Here is a 14,406-nt window from a genome sequence, read left to right on the forward strand (position 1 = left end):
TACTTATGCACAATCTAATTGAAAACTCCTTGATCAGTTTAGATACAAAAATCATAGGCCTTTGGTCCATGTATACAATCTAATCGAAAACTCCTCATTTGACACATGACCAGTCAATTAACATCTAGCAAAAAATGTGGTGTGATTTTACAAGAACAACAAATGGTATAATCTCAATTTGCTCTAACTCTAGGTCACATGATAAATTACAAAGATGTATCTTCACCTCGCTCACGGGCAATAGAAGCTGAAAGAATCGCAAGATCGCGATTCAAGAGTGTAAGTGCAGTTTCACATTCGGAAATTATTCTCGTCACAGAAGATGGCTCGCCAGCCACTGTTTCAGATGAACCAACTGCTACAGCTGCATGTGAATCCCGAAGATTCTTCAAGTTTCCAAGGAACTGTCAAAGATGTCAAGACAAAGGAATTACTTATGTATATCCTCTTGAAAAGGGCATTAGTGAATCAGAAAGCAATAAACAAGATGGAAACCACCACACAATAATGTCAAACAAAGCTAAACAATCTCTTCCTTATAAACGGGATGGTCAACTAAAAGAGGACAAATGTAATCTATGCTCCTATCTGCATTTGAGGTTTTATTGTCAAAACATTGAACATTATTAAAACCTTTGCCACTTCAGAACTAGCTCAGAACTTTCAAAATTAAATAAAATAGGTTTTCTGTTGATAAAACGCTAAATCCCTATCCCGAACAAACATAAAATTCATATCAAAGTACCTTCCAAAGCATCTTATATGCTTCCAATAGTCTATTGGCAGCAGGCCCAAACCCATGCAGTTGTGGTACTTCCATCATGTGGGTCCATGGACGAATTTCCTACAGTTATAACATCTCCAATATGTTATGAAGAGAATATACAAATACAAAAAGTTAGGAGGGACATATAAAGACACCGAGCCAAAGGGTAGGGAAGGGAGGATTTGATTGGGGGTTCCATCATAAAATCCCAGCCTCATAGAATGCAATCAATGAAGTTAACCGCGGGACTCATAATAGATGAATATGGAGAAAACAAAACCTTTGTGTAGATTGTGTTGAAGGACCTTGCGGTGTCTAAAAAGGATTCCAAATGACCTCGTAGTTTAGCTTCAACCTCTACATATTCCTCATCTGGGTTGTATGGATGCTGTAAGAGAAGTATTAACCATGACTTCCAGTTGAACGGAATATAACCAATTGAAGCGAATATAGATGCTAGCTGAAACTAGGGAACGAAATTAGTGAGTGATGAGAGGATTAACCTTTGATGCTAAATCATCAACCATTTCCTGAAGACTCAGAAGCCTATTTGATTGATCTGATAGTTGCTTCTCCAAATCAGATATGTCTGGCCTGCAAGTGAATTTCGATTATAATTAGATAAATAGAAAGTTACCATCTGACGAGGAAATAAAGCAAATGATATATGTTTCTTCAAGCAAAGAGGCATATACAACCTTGTTTTCAGAAAGGATGATATCTCACCAAATAACTACTGGCGAACCAGTCAGAAGTGGAACAGGAGCATCACAGTTAATATTGAAGAATACAAGCAAGAAAACATCTACAAACATAAGCAGTCTCATGCAAAAGCAAAGATTACAAATGATCATTGTTGCAGTATTCTTTCTGTTCTTTATTCTTTTCCTTTTCAAGTTCTATAATACTTTTCGGTCCTTCTTCCTTTTACCAATTGACCATTGGCTCCCCCCAAGAAATGGCTATTTTGATCCACAGACAGCACCTTAAGCAGCCAAAAGCACCAACCTATTGAAGGCAGGATCTCAAGTATGGTCCCCACTAAATTGTAGGGGCAGAAGCAGACGAGATCTCAAATGGTTCTCACTTTAGGTGCTACAGTTGAATACAAATTTCCATACAGGTAATCTTTTCCACTTTTTCCTCGTTGTCAAAGCCCAATATGACTTTAACAGTTCCCTTTGGAAGAACATAACATATTCAATAAGTAAATAAATCCATTGTGCAATTTGATGAAGAAAAAGATCCTTACAAAGGATAGATAGATTGGATCTGAACATCTGCTGGAAACAGTTTGCATTCTTCCGAAAAAATTTGAGCCTGCTTTTCCGCTATGGCATCAATCAATTGAATATCCTTTGCTACCTGCTCATCAACACTACGAAGAGAAAGAAACGATAAAGGTATTTCAAATATTTATTAATAATCAAACTGAGATGAAATGTGTGTTTCAGTGTATGTATAGACTAAAATCTCCACAATCATTAAGGTGTGGTCAAATGTCTAACCTCCACTCAGGGTTATCAGCATACATGCTTGCTTCCACTAGATCCACAATAAGGCGTAGCATTTCCATACGATCTTCATAACTACCCCGTCCCTGCAACAGAATCAGCATAACATCTTTTTCTTAGTAATCAACAAAAACCTCAAAAGTATTGAAAACTATAGAATATTCCAAGCCTAACAGTACAAAGATGCTACAGCATACAATCATTGTCTGGAGCATCATAAACAGTAATCCTTATGTTTTTAACCTCAGAATATCCATCAACCAAACTCCATACAAATCTAAAGCCCAGTTGCAAGGCTGACTTTCCACTTCCCAACCTAAACCAGGACTAGAAATTTAAAACAAAAGGATCAAGAATCTGCATGTACCTTGAACTGAATAGATAACATCAAGAAGTACATGCTTTTCCTAGAGCAGATAATGTTCATATCCTCTCCACTTGCATTTTCTAACACCATGCACTTTGTGAACACTGGGTTGGCCTACCAACAACTGGTGATATTATTAACTAGCATGACAAGTTCTTTCATCACGCTCTATATAGAAGTATATTGATATTTTTCAAGCATGAACCCGGTTCAGCGTATTTATTACCATTCTTGTTATTAACATGCTACCTACATTAAAAGCATGCGTTGTGGATCCTTGTCTGAAAAATATTTTTTTGCAGATCTTTGATCAAGTGAATATTTCTTTGACTGGCTCCATGTTTGCCATATGTTGAAGCTCAAAGGGTGAATAAGTTTTATGTGCCCAGAAACAATGGTGATAAAAGAAAGAAGCCTTTTAAGCTCCAAGTTTTTTATTCAACTGGCTCCTTGTTGTTGCTGTCTCCTTGAGCCAGCAACAACAAATGCAAACAACATCTCTTTTTTTCATCTTCAGTAAACTAGTCGCTGTTTGCATTGTTAATGACATTGTTTATTTTATCATACCGACTAAGAGCTTGTCATTTTCCACATGTTTGTGTCAATTAAGATGAAATTACGGTGCCTACCTAGTCTTCAACCTCTCTTATTCAATTTACCAAACACACACTGCAGTATAACACAAACTTAACCCCCCTGAGACGTTTACCCAGATCATAGGAAGCCCCGCAACCTTCAAATTGTGGGAGGATCTTAACATTATTAGTTCCAACATTGACACAAATCTATTTCTCAACCAAGACATCTGTAAGTTCTGCATTCTCTTTATCTCTCTCAAGCCCTGAAAGAAATATGACATAGTATAACAATTACAAATAACATCTATTTCATACCAGTGGGTGTCTAGAGGTTCTGTGACATTAAAATGGACAGAAGCTTATAAGTGTGAGTATCAACCAAGCCAAAGGAAATACAGTAACCCCTGTAATTCCTGAGATAACTGCAAAATGTACCTTAATATGATCCAGATTTAATAGTAGTGCTACTCCTATCAATTCTCCATGAACTAATTAAGGACAGATGAACCCTAATTTTGAAACTTTGAGACCATATAAAATGCCATATTGACCTGAGACGGCAGTCTTAACCACCAAAATTTAAGCCATCATCAACATATAGAAAGATTGATCCCTACACTACAGATAATGATGCGCTATGGTCATTGAGAAATCCAAATCTTTCATTATTATTTTTATCACGGTGCTGCCAGGTCAGCTTGCATACCGTCAACTATTCTAATGAGTACCTGCTACCTCCCACCAACATGAATGCCAAATAACTCTGCCCACCACAATTTAGCTAGATCAGAGAAACTCCAATTTTTTCATTTTAAAAGGAGGATCCAAAAAACTTTAAGTTCACCTTGCTTAAGTCCACGTACAGGTTGTTAAATAAGAATCATACGCCCAACCAAAAGGGAATTCCAGGAACCAGAAACATTTTAACCAGGCATTATGAGCAATCCTAAGGATTTTGCCATCATAACTTGTCTTCCACGCCTAATTAGAAAGCTGCCAGTTTCTTTTTCAAATGTTACCTTAAATTTTGTTACGTGTTTTCTTATTTATATAAAAAAGTCCTTTTATAGCCCTAAGAATTAACAGCAAAAATTGAGATCAAGAGTCAAAAGGGAAGTACCTAGCCTTAAGCAAGGAAGGTAAAGTAAAACACTTTCAACAAATGGATCAATGTCATATTTATCCCTTTGTTTGAATAGATCCAATTAGTTTAGCCTTCAATCAGAAATTATGCGAAATTTCTTGTCATTACTCCACAAGCTATGAGATACAGATTATAAATTCTTCCAATAACCAAGTACAGTATGGCCTATGATCAGTAGGGGTCAGTGGCACTCAACCAGACTGACAATAACTAAATGCTAAAAATGCAGATGATTGAAAAGTGCTTGAGCAAATTTTAACGAGAAAAATGACTAAATATGATTCAGCATTTCATTTACAAGATGCCAAAAATCCAAATACATCTACCAATGGCACATTACATACAATGGAGTACACTATGCATCTAAAAAAATTAAAAAAAAATTAAAAAAAAAAAAACAATAAGACGCACTTGGATTGCTTCTGGATCAACAGTAGTAGTAATGCCTAGAAACTTTGCAATCTCTGCTAAATCTGCCAAAAAGACACAAATGTACCTGATCAAAGGAGGCATAAGAAGCAGCATTTACACAATAATTTCCAACAATTACTCAGGATCTAACCTAAAATAAACATTTTCACTTTCTGATTACTCCAATGAAATTTCATGACTTTCATAAGGGAGCCAAAAGAAAGCTCTTTACTAATTATCGAAAAATCTAAATTCTAAACCCATTTGAAACTGAAGAAATTATCTATACAGATATGTCCATACTGTCTTTCGGAAACAGCCTCTCTACCCCACAAAGGTAGGGGTAAGGTCTGCGTACATCTTACCCTCTCCAGACCCCATTTGAGAGATTACACTGGGTATGTTGTTGTTGTTGTAGATATTCCCATACTAAGATCAAAACTTCAATTAGAAAAATCAAACAAGATAGCACTGCATTGCCAAATTAATGCACCAGACACCAGAATAACGATCCCAGTGTTTCTACGAAGTCCCTGTGTGATCCAATTAGGAAACAAATAGTACCCCAGTTGCTAAAAGCTAGTAGCTTTTACCCATATGGATCCATTCACCAAATAGTACACCAATTCAACATCAAACAAAAAAGGGTTTAAGAAGGGTATTGCTAAATGCGATACACTGACCGATCAAAACAAAAAATAGAAAAGAAAATGCTATACATTGAATGCAAGAAGTCTCCTCATCGCGATCACTCTGGATCAAACTGAAAATAAACATTTTCAAGGACTTTCATAAGGGAGCAAAAAGAAAGCTCTTTACTGATAATCAATAATCAAGAATCAAAACCTATTCGAAGCTGATGAAATTATCAAACAGATATATCCATAATAAGATCAGAACTTCAACAAGAACAATCAAACAAAATGCACTGCATTGCCAAATAAATGCACCAGAACTATAATTCTGACCAATTTCCAACATCAAACAAAAAAGGGGTTTAATAAGGGTATTGAAAAATGCGATACACTGACGCATCAAAACAAAAAAGAAAAATGCAGGTTCATAGACTAGTAGTTTAATCCTAGTGTGATCCAATTAGGACACAAATAGTACCCCATTTGCTCAAAATTTGTAATTTTTTTTTTCCCATATGGATCTATTCACCATATTGTACACCAATTGCAAACATCAAATTAAAAAGGGTTTAAGAAGGGTATTGAAAAATGGTATACACTGAATACGAGAAGTCTCCTCATCACGATCCACAGCATCCCCTTGTAGATTTTGTTGAGAAAATGGTGATTTATCCCCTAATAACCTGTTAACTCAGAAACAAAAAACAGTAAAGATTAAGAAAAATAAAGATCTCCCATACATAGGTAATGGTGACTTGTATGTAATGAGGAAAGGTGGGGATTATTTACTTGAAGAAAAGCCATTCAAGAAGAGCATATCGTTCCATGCCGGCAAAGAGAAGGGACTGAGAAGGAGCATTGGCTCGTGGGTAATTCAATGTCCCCAATTTCTTCTGTATTTCTTCCATTTGCTTTGCTGCCATTCCCCACTACTTGAGATTGTGAAGAGGGAGTTTGAATTTGGTGAAGTTTCTCGGAAAATTTAAGTAAAGGTGACCTTTTGTTAAATTAGTGTAGGTGACTTGGGGAGCACATCAAATCAAAACCCAATTAAATTTGGGATTAAGAAGATTGGGTCTAAAATATATTTTTTTCAAATTTCTTAATTTTTATAAAATATAAAAAGATCCTAACTTAATCCAAAAAAACCCCACCAGCCCCCCCCCCTTCTCCTCCTCCCACCACTCCCCAACCCCACCCTCCCCCACCAAAAAAAAATTTAAAAGAAAAATTTGGATATTTTTTATTTTTCTTTTTCACCAAAGACCCTCCTCCTCCTCCACCCCCACACACCCTCCCCCACCCTTCCCCCCGGCCCAATTTTTTTTGTTTTAAAAAAAAATTAATTTCTTCATTTGTTTTTTCACCCCCCCTTCTCCTCCCAACCCTCCCGCCGCGCAATCATCCCCACCCCCACCCCAAATTTTTTTTTTTAAAAAAAAAAAGTTTTGATTTTTTTTTTTACTAGTCCCCACTCTTCTTCCTTCCACCCCTCACCCACCCCCCCCCACCGCCCAAATTTTTTTTTTTTAAGTTTTGTTATTTTATTTGCTTTTCAAGTCACCCCCCCCCCCCCGAATTTTTTTTTTTAAAGTATTGATTTTCTTTATTTGTTTTTCAACACCCCCACCTCCAAAAAAAAATTTGTTTTTTTTTTACTTCCGTCCCCGCTCCTCCTCCTCCCCACCTCCCCACCCCCCCCCCCACAAAAAAAAAAAAATTGAAAAGTTTTTCTTTTTGTTTTTTTGCACCCCTCACCCTTCCAAAAAAAAAATTTTGTTCCCTCCCCCCCCTCCCCCCAAAAAAATGTTTTTTTCTTGAAAGGAAGTTTTGAATTATTTTTTTTTATTTCTTACTTCCCCCACCAATAACAAAATGAAGTATTGGAAAGTTTTTATTTTTGGTTCCTCTCCCCCCATAAAAAAAAAAAAAAAATCTTGAAAGGATGTTTTCAATTTGTTGTTTTTTTTTTTTTTTTTGGGGTTTAGGAAAAGTTTGTAGTGAATAGATGGTTTTTCTTTCTTTGTACGGTATGGTTCAGGGTTTAGGAAAATATATCCACGATAGTTTTTTTTGTTCTTGTCCTGGTATTTATCTGATTCTATTTGTAGAAGATAACCAATAGTATTGCAACAAGTTCTACACTTTTTGCAACAAGTAGACAATCTGTCACTAATCTATTGAACATAGCTTCGGTTATTTGCTTGTTTTGTAGAAGATATCTACTTTGTAGTTGTTGCAACAAGTTCTACACTTGTTGTAACAAGTAGATAATTTGTTACAACAACTTCAGTCTGTTGGACATGAAAAACGCTATTTAGTTTTTTTGTAGAAGATATCCTCTGGTTTGTAATTGTTGCAACAATTTCTACACTTGTTGCAACAAGTAGACGATAATCTGGACAACTACAAATCTATTGGACATAGCTTCGGTTATTTAATTTTTTGTGAAGATATCACTACTTTGTAGTTGTTGCAACAAGTTCTACACTTGTTGCAACAAATAGACAACTGGTTGCAATAATTACAAATGCATTGGATATAGCTTCGGTTATTTGGTTGTTTAGAGAAGATATCCATGTTGCAACAAGTGTAGAACTTGTTGCAACAACTATAAATCTGTTGGACATAGCTTCAGTTATTTGGTTCTATTTGTAGAAGAAATCCAACAGATTTGTAGTTGTCGCAACAATTTCTACACGTGTTGCAACAAGTAGACAATTTATTTATGAATAAGCAAATGTTGAGGAAAGATATAGTCAAACTGAACGAAAATCGACAATCAATCCTTAGAAAGAGATGAAGAACGAGCAAAGAATCAGAGATACAAATGAAGAAAGTGAAGAAGAACTAGAAGATGAAGAAAGCTACGATGGAAATGAAAGAGATAGAGTAGATCAAGGAAATCTGCTACACCTTAGAAGGCAGTTGCTGAACAAATTATTACTTAAGTTGTGGTATTTGGAGCCAAGGTTGCTGTTGAACAATTTCTATTTTTTTTTTTTGTCCTTTATGTTATTTGTGAATGATGTTTATGAACTTATTTATTTTGATTAGTTGTGGTATTTGCAACCAAGGTAGTTGTTGAACAATTTCTGTTTATGAACTTATTTATTTTGCTTATTAATTATTGCAACAGATGCATGCAGTTGTTGAAGAAGTTGCAACAAGTTACTAATTTGTTTTAACAAGTTAGTAATCTGTTTCAACAAGTTACTAATCTTTTAAACAAGTTGCTTAGTTGTTGCGACAAATTATTCACCTTGTTGGAAAAAATCAAACAATGGCTTAAATTATTGCAAAAACTAAAAAAATATGTCGCAACATATGAGTTAATTGTCATCATACACTTGTCAAGAAGTTGCAACAAGTTATTAATCTGCTTCAACGGATGGATCGATAAGCAAGTTGCTTAGTTGTTGCAACGTGATTTGAATTATTGCAACAACTTACTTATATAATGCGAGATATCTCATATGTCGCAACAACTTACTCATATGTTGCAAAGTATCTCATATGTTGCAACAACTTACTTATATGTTACGCGAGATATCTCATATGTTGCAACAACTTACTCATATGTTGCAAATATGTTGCAACAACTCCTCCATTGTTGCAACATATTCACGATATTGATCACATCAACTCCTTTGTTTATCTTGAATAACATTGACTTCATTTGTTTATCACTAAATATGGTTGAATTAAGTACTTCACATCAAAACACTCTAATGATCACTCGATTTAGGAAGAATACACTTAGAATTGCCCATCTAATCCATGAAATTACTATCTAATCCATTAAGTATATTAGTAGATATATATATTCATCACTAAATACCATTTATTTCCTTTGTCTAACACTAAATATGGAGAATCAAGTAGTTCGCATCAAATTACTCTAATGATCACTCGATTTGAGTGCATCGTAGAACATCTTTCCCCGACTCAAAATACATCAAATTGATTAAGTATTATACATTGATCACTAAATATCATTGATTTCCTTTGTTTATCACTAAATATGTGTGAATTAAGTAGTTCACATCAACTCACTCTAATGATAACTCGATTTAGTGCATACTGACTTAGTATAACATATTTCCTGACTCAAAATACATCAAATTGATTAAGTATATACATTGATCACTAAATATCGTTGATTTCCTTTGTTTATCATTAACTATATTGAATCAAGTAGTTCACAGCATATTGACTTAGTAGATCATCTTTCACGACTCAAAATACCATCAAATTAATTAAGTATTATATATTAATCACTAAATATCATTGATTTCATTTGTTTATCACTAAATATGGGTGAGTCAAGTAGTTGATATCAATTCACTCTAATGATCATTGGATTTAGTGCATACTGACTTAGTAGATCATCTTTCCTAACTCAAAAAACCATCAAATTGATTAAGTATTATAAATTGATCACTACATATCGTTGATTTCCTTTGTTTATCACTAAATATCATTGATTTCCCTTTGTTCATCACTAAATATGGGTGAATCAAGTAGTATTTATTCTGAAAATATCTATTAGTGTAGTATCCGCTAAAAGTGTAATATCATAGCAAGTGACATAGTTGTTGAACAAATCCTTACTCTTGGTGGATAAACACAACAAGTTACCTGTTACGCAACAAGTCACTCCACTTGTTGGAAAAACCCCAAAATGTAACTTAGTTCTTTTGCAAGGCATCGGTTGTTCGTTTTACTTGAAAATCTTTTAGCAATAAAACTCAACAAGATACTAGCCTTTTAACAAGTCCCGTTACTTGTTGGATAAAACACAACAAGTTACGAGTTGTTGCCCTTCATTAGTTATTGAAAATTGTTCAAATTTATTAACCCAATCACACATTTGTGATTAAACACGATCAACATATCATATAAACCAAGTTCACAAACATCAAGAATAGAAATTATCATTCTAAAAAAGAACAACATTAAAATGTCATAAAGTTCCGACAAATAACTATTATTACAACACAGTGCAATTAACAACTATGGAGCATTTCGGTTTGGACATGTTGTTTTTTGTGCCAACTGTTTTGCATAAGGAGCATTTGTTTTTTCTCGTTCGCAATGATTCCCCGATTCCACGCCTCCTCTTTGTCCGCCTTCTTCCGGATTTGAGGATCAATATATGGAGGGTGTATCTCTCTCTCTAATTCAAAATTTCTTTTCAAGATTTTTTTTTTGGGTGGAGTGGGGTGGTAAAAAACAAAAAATAAAAAAATTTTCAAAACTTTTTTTTTTTTTTGGGGTGGGTGGGTGGAGTAAGAAACCAAAGAAAAAAAAATTTCTTTTCAATTTTTTTTTTGCTTGGGCGGGGGGGGGGGGGAGGGGTGGGTGGTGCAAAAAATCAAAAACAAAAACTTTTCAAAACTCTTTTTAAAAAATAAAATTAATTTTTTTTGGGAGGTAGGGGGTGGGGGCGGGGGTGCCAAAAACCAAAAACAAAAACTTTTCAATTTTTTTTTTAAAATAAAATTAATTTTTTTTGGGAGGATGCGGCGTGGGTGGAGCAAAAAAACAAAAGAAAACTTTTAAAAAAAATATTTTTTTTGGTGGGGGTGGGGGGTGGGGGGCTAGGGAGGGGGCGTGGTGGAGGTTGGGGGCAGGGGTGGGGGTGGTGCAAAAAAAAAAAAAAAAAAAAAAACTTTTAAAAATCTTTTTTTAAAAAAATATTTTTGTTGGTGGGGGTAGGGGTGGGGGCCTGGGGGAAGGGGCAGGGGGTGGGGTTGTGCAAAAAAAAAAAAAAAAAAAGAAACTTTTAAAAATCTTTTTTAAAAAAATATTTTTTTTTTAGTGGGGGGTGGGGGCAAGGGGGGCGTGGTCGGTGCTTGGGGGCGGGGGGTGAGGGTGGTGCAAAAAAACAAAAAAAAAACTTTTAATTTTTTTTTTTTTTTTTTTTTGAGGGGCGTGGGGGCAAGGGAGGGGCATGGTCGGGGGGTCAAAGGGGATGGGGTGGTGCAATAAAACAAAAAAAACTTTTCAAAAATATTTTTTTTTTTTGGTGGGGGTGGTGGAAAGGGCAGGGGGGGGCGGTGGGGGTGAGGGACAAAGTGTTAAAAATAAAACTTGAGGGCAAAGTGTTAAAAATAAAGTTGAGGGTCAAAGTGTCAAAAATAAAACTATTGGGCAAGCTCAAAACCCCTTAATCACTAATAAAAAATCATCACCTCTACTCAATAATTAAAACTTGAATCACCTCCCCTCAATTTTAAAACTTAAAGGTTACTTATATTTAAATGCCCCAAGTTTCTCACTCTGTGTTTGAAAAAGATTGGACAAAATGAAGTACTGAGGAAAGTAGTTTAAATTGAAATTGTGTTCTTAAGTAACTTTTGTGAAAGTGAAAAAATATCAAGTGTAAATTATTACTATTTCAATTGAAACTACTTCTCAAAATAGTATTTTAATATATTTCATTAATATTTGCATACCATGATAATCAAATCATTATTTGTAAATATTGAAATTAATATTTGAAAAATAATATTTGATGTCCAAACATACATTAAAAAACTAGACCTTTTTGATAAGGAAGAGTAAATTTTGTATTTTACTTTGTAGAAAGAATGTACACTTATAAGGGGAGAAAGAGTATGATACTTTAGGCTAATTTCTTCTTATTTATCTAAGTTTTCATGAACAAAATTATTCGGTATTTTTGTCGAAGGTTAGCAAATATCCGGTGTAATGTAGAGATATACGCAAGCTAACCTAAATATCAATATCGTAATATATATATAACAAGAAAGCAAACAAGGCAACCCGAAAATATATTGGGAGGTTTTAGTGTATATCCACTTTGTACAATGGCAAATTCTATTTCTAATTACTCTTCACGGTCAAATCACTTTTTTTTTATATTAAAATTTAACATTTGAAAAGTATTAACATGATAGATTTTTAATAGGTTAATAATAATAATAGTCGATGTCCAAACAAACATTAAAAAACTAAAACTTTTTTGATTAAAAAAGAATTTATATTTTACTTTGTATAACGCTTATAAACAAGGCAAGTTGACAACCAATGAATGGAAACAGGAACCATGAGGTCAAATGAAGTAGAGGAAATTATGAAGTCTCATGTTTTTAAAAATATTAGGTGATCGATTTAAGTTTTGATGAGCAGAATTATCAAATACTTTTACTCGTGAGATGTAGCAGGCATCAATGAAATAATTAAGATACACGTAAGCTGACTAAGATGCCCAAGATGAAAATAGAATGGGAGATTTTAGTGTGTCCACTTTGTACAATGACACATTCTAGTTTCAATTTCTCTTCACTTGTATAGTTGTATAGAATTAGCTATAATTTCCACTTTAAAAAGATTAGGATAAAAAGTGTAATCTAGGTTTTCGTGGGTCCAACTTTGTGAAATTTTTGTGCGGATTGCCCTTCAAAAGCACTGGTCTTTAATTTTTGCCCTCAAATTGGTGGTCTTTAATTTCTATCCTTCGCTTAATACCCCAATTTTTGGGTTCGAACCCCAAAAAAAAAATCGCAAGGCAGAGGTTTGGATTTGCTAGAATTTTGAATAAAAAACTCTGCATGAGGCCTAACTTAGCCCGAATGGGCCTAACTGTGCTACAAATCTCTGCCTTGTGATTTTTTTTTTTTACTGAGGCGGAATTCGAACTCCAAACTTCATAGTATTAGGCGAAGAAAAATTAAAGACCACCAATTTGAGGGATAAAAATTAAAGACCAAAAAGGGTAATCATGCAAACGACCCCAAACATATGAGCAAATTTGCAGGATTTCCCTTTGCTTGGGGTGGTCTTAAATTTTTGTCCCTTAAATCAGTGGTCTTTAATTTTTGTCCTTCGCTAAAAGCCTCTTGGTTTCCGGTTTAAACCCCTGCTCAATCAAAAATTAAAAAAAATCGCAAGGCATAAGTTGGCTTTCAAACTCGCCTAAGGCAATATATATATATATATTTGTGCAATTCGCGAGTGCCGCTTAACTTTTGGAAGGGTCTTTAAATTTGCCCCTCACATTTAAATGTTTAAATTTTTGCCTTATTAACACCCATAGGTTCGAGGTTCGAATGGCGCGGTAAATTTTAAAAAAAAAATTCGCAAGGCGCTTAAATTTCGCTACGCCAACAACATACACTTGTTAAGGAATTACACATTTTACGTAATACTACGCCTTACGTATGGGCTTGCGTAAGTATGCGGTCCCATAATAACTTCGATAATTCCTTACAAAGAGTTGGGGGTGGCATACTTTTAACGGGCAAACTTTAATGCGGACCGCAGATAACTTTTACGAATTATCAAAGTTATGTATAAAAGATGTGCGGGTCGGCATACTTTGCCTTATATATATATATAATTTTTACAAAGTTACCGAAAGATACTTTTCAAGGTAAACTTTAGTTATGCCTTAACTAAAAAGTATGCCCCAAAGATATAACTAAAAGTATGCGCTATTTGCATAAGAGAAGGCTTTTTTATTAGCGAAATTTAAACTCGCCTTGCGAATTTTTTTTAAAATTTTAATCCGTCTGGTTCAAAACCTGATGTTAGGAAAGGCAAATTTTAAAGATTTCAAATATGGGGCAAAATTTAAAGACCACCCCAAACGAAAACTCCGCGCAAAAAAATGTATATATTTTTTCGGAATTTTGCAAACCTTGACTTAAGTTTTAAGTTGGGCATGCGTGAGATTGAATTTTTTGGATAAAAGTTTTTTAGACATAAGTTGACCAGCTTATGTCCCGCGAATCTCAACTTATGCCTTGCGATTTTTTTTTTTTTTGACTGAGCCTGAATTCAAACTCATAACCTCTGGGTAATAAGCGAAAAGCAAATATTAAAGACCAACAATCTGAGGGACAAAAATTAAAACCACCCAAAAGAAGGCCAATCCGTGCAAAAAAAATGCAAACATATTGGGACAGAACGAGGCAACGAGCCCATTGTCAAATTGTAGGACTGATACTAAAAAGGAAAAAG

General features: G+C 34.6%; 1 protein-coding gene across 2 annotated transcripts; it reads right to left on the minus strand.

Annotated features, from left to right (window-relative positions):
• On the minus strand, positions 1-6,371 carry LOC132032387 (AUGMIN subunit 7). Of its 2 annotated transcripts, XM_059421996.1 has the most exons (10): positions 6,205-6,371; positions 6,013-6,098; positions 4,781-4,842; positions 3,357-3,488; positions 2,275-2,366; positions 2,019-2,144; positions 1,270-1,360; positions 1,047-1,154; positions 746-844; positions 1-404 (listed from the first exon to the last, which is right to left on the minus strand). In XM_059421996.1, the coding sequence occupies exons 1-10, from the start codon at positions 6,336-6,338 to the stop codon at positions 207-209; spliced, it is 1,128 nt and encodes a 375-aa protein (XP_059277979.1). In that variant the 5' UTR covers positions 6,339-6,371; the 3' UTR covers positions 1-206. The 2 variants fall into 2 exon arrangements, with proteins under 2 accessions (XP_059277979.1, XP_059277980.1); XM_059421997.1 differs by lacking the exon at positions 3,357-3,488.
• Between the last annotated feature and the right edge of the window lie 8,035 nt (positions 6,372-14,406).

This window comes from Lycium ferocissimum, chromosome 10 (assembly GCF_029784015.1).
Source record: "Lycium ferocissimum isolate CSIRO_LF1 chromosome 10, AGI_CSIRO_Lferr_CH_V1, whole genome shotgun sequence".
Classification (NCBI taxonomy): Eukaryota; Viridiplantae; Streptophyta; class Magnoliopsida; order Solanales; family Solanaceae; genus Lycium; species Lycium ferocissimum.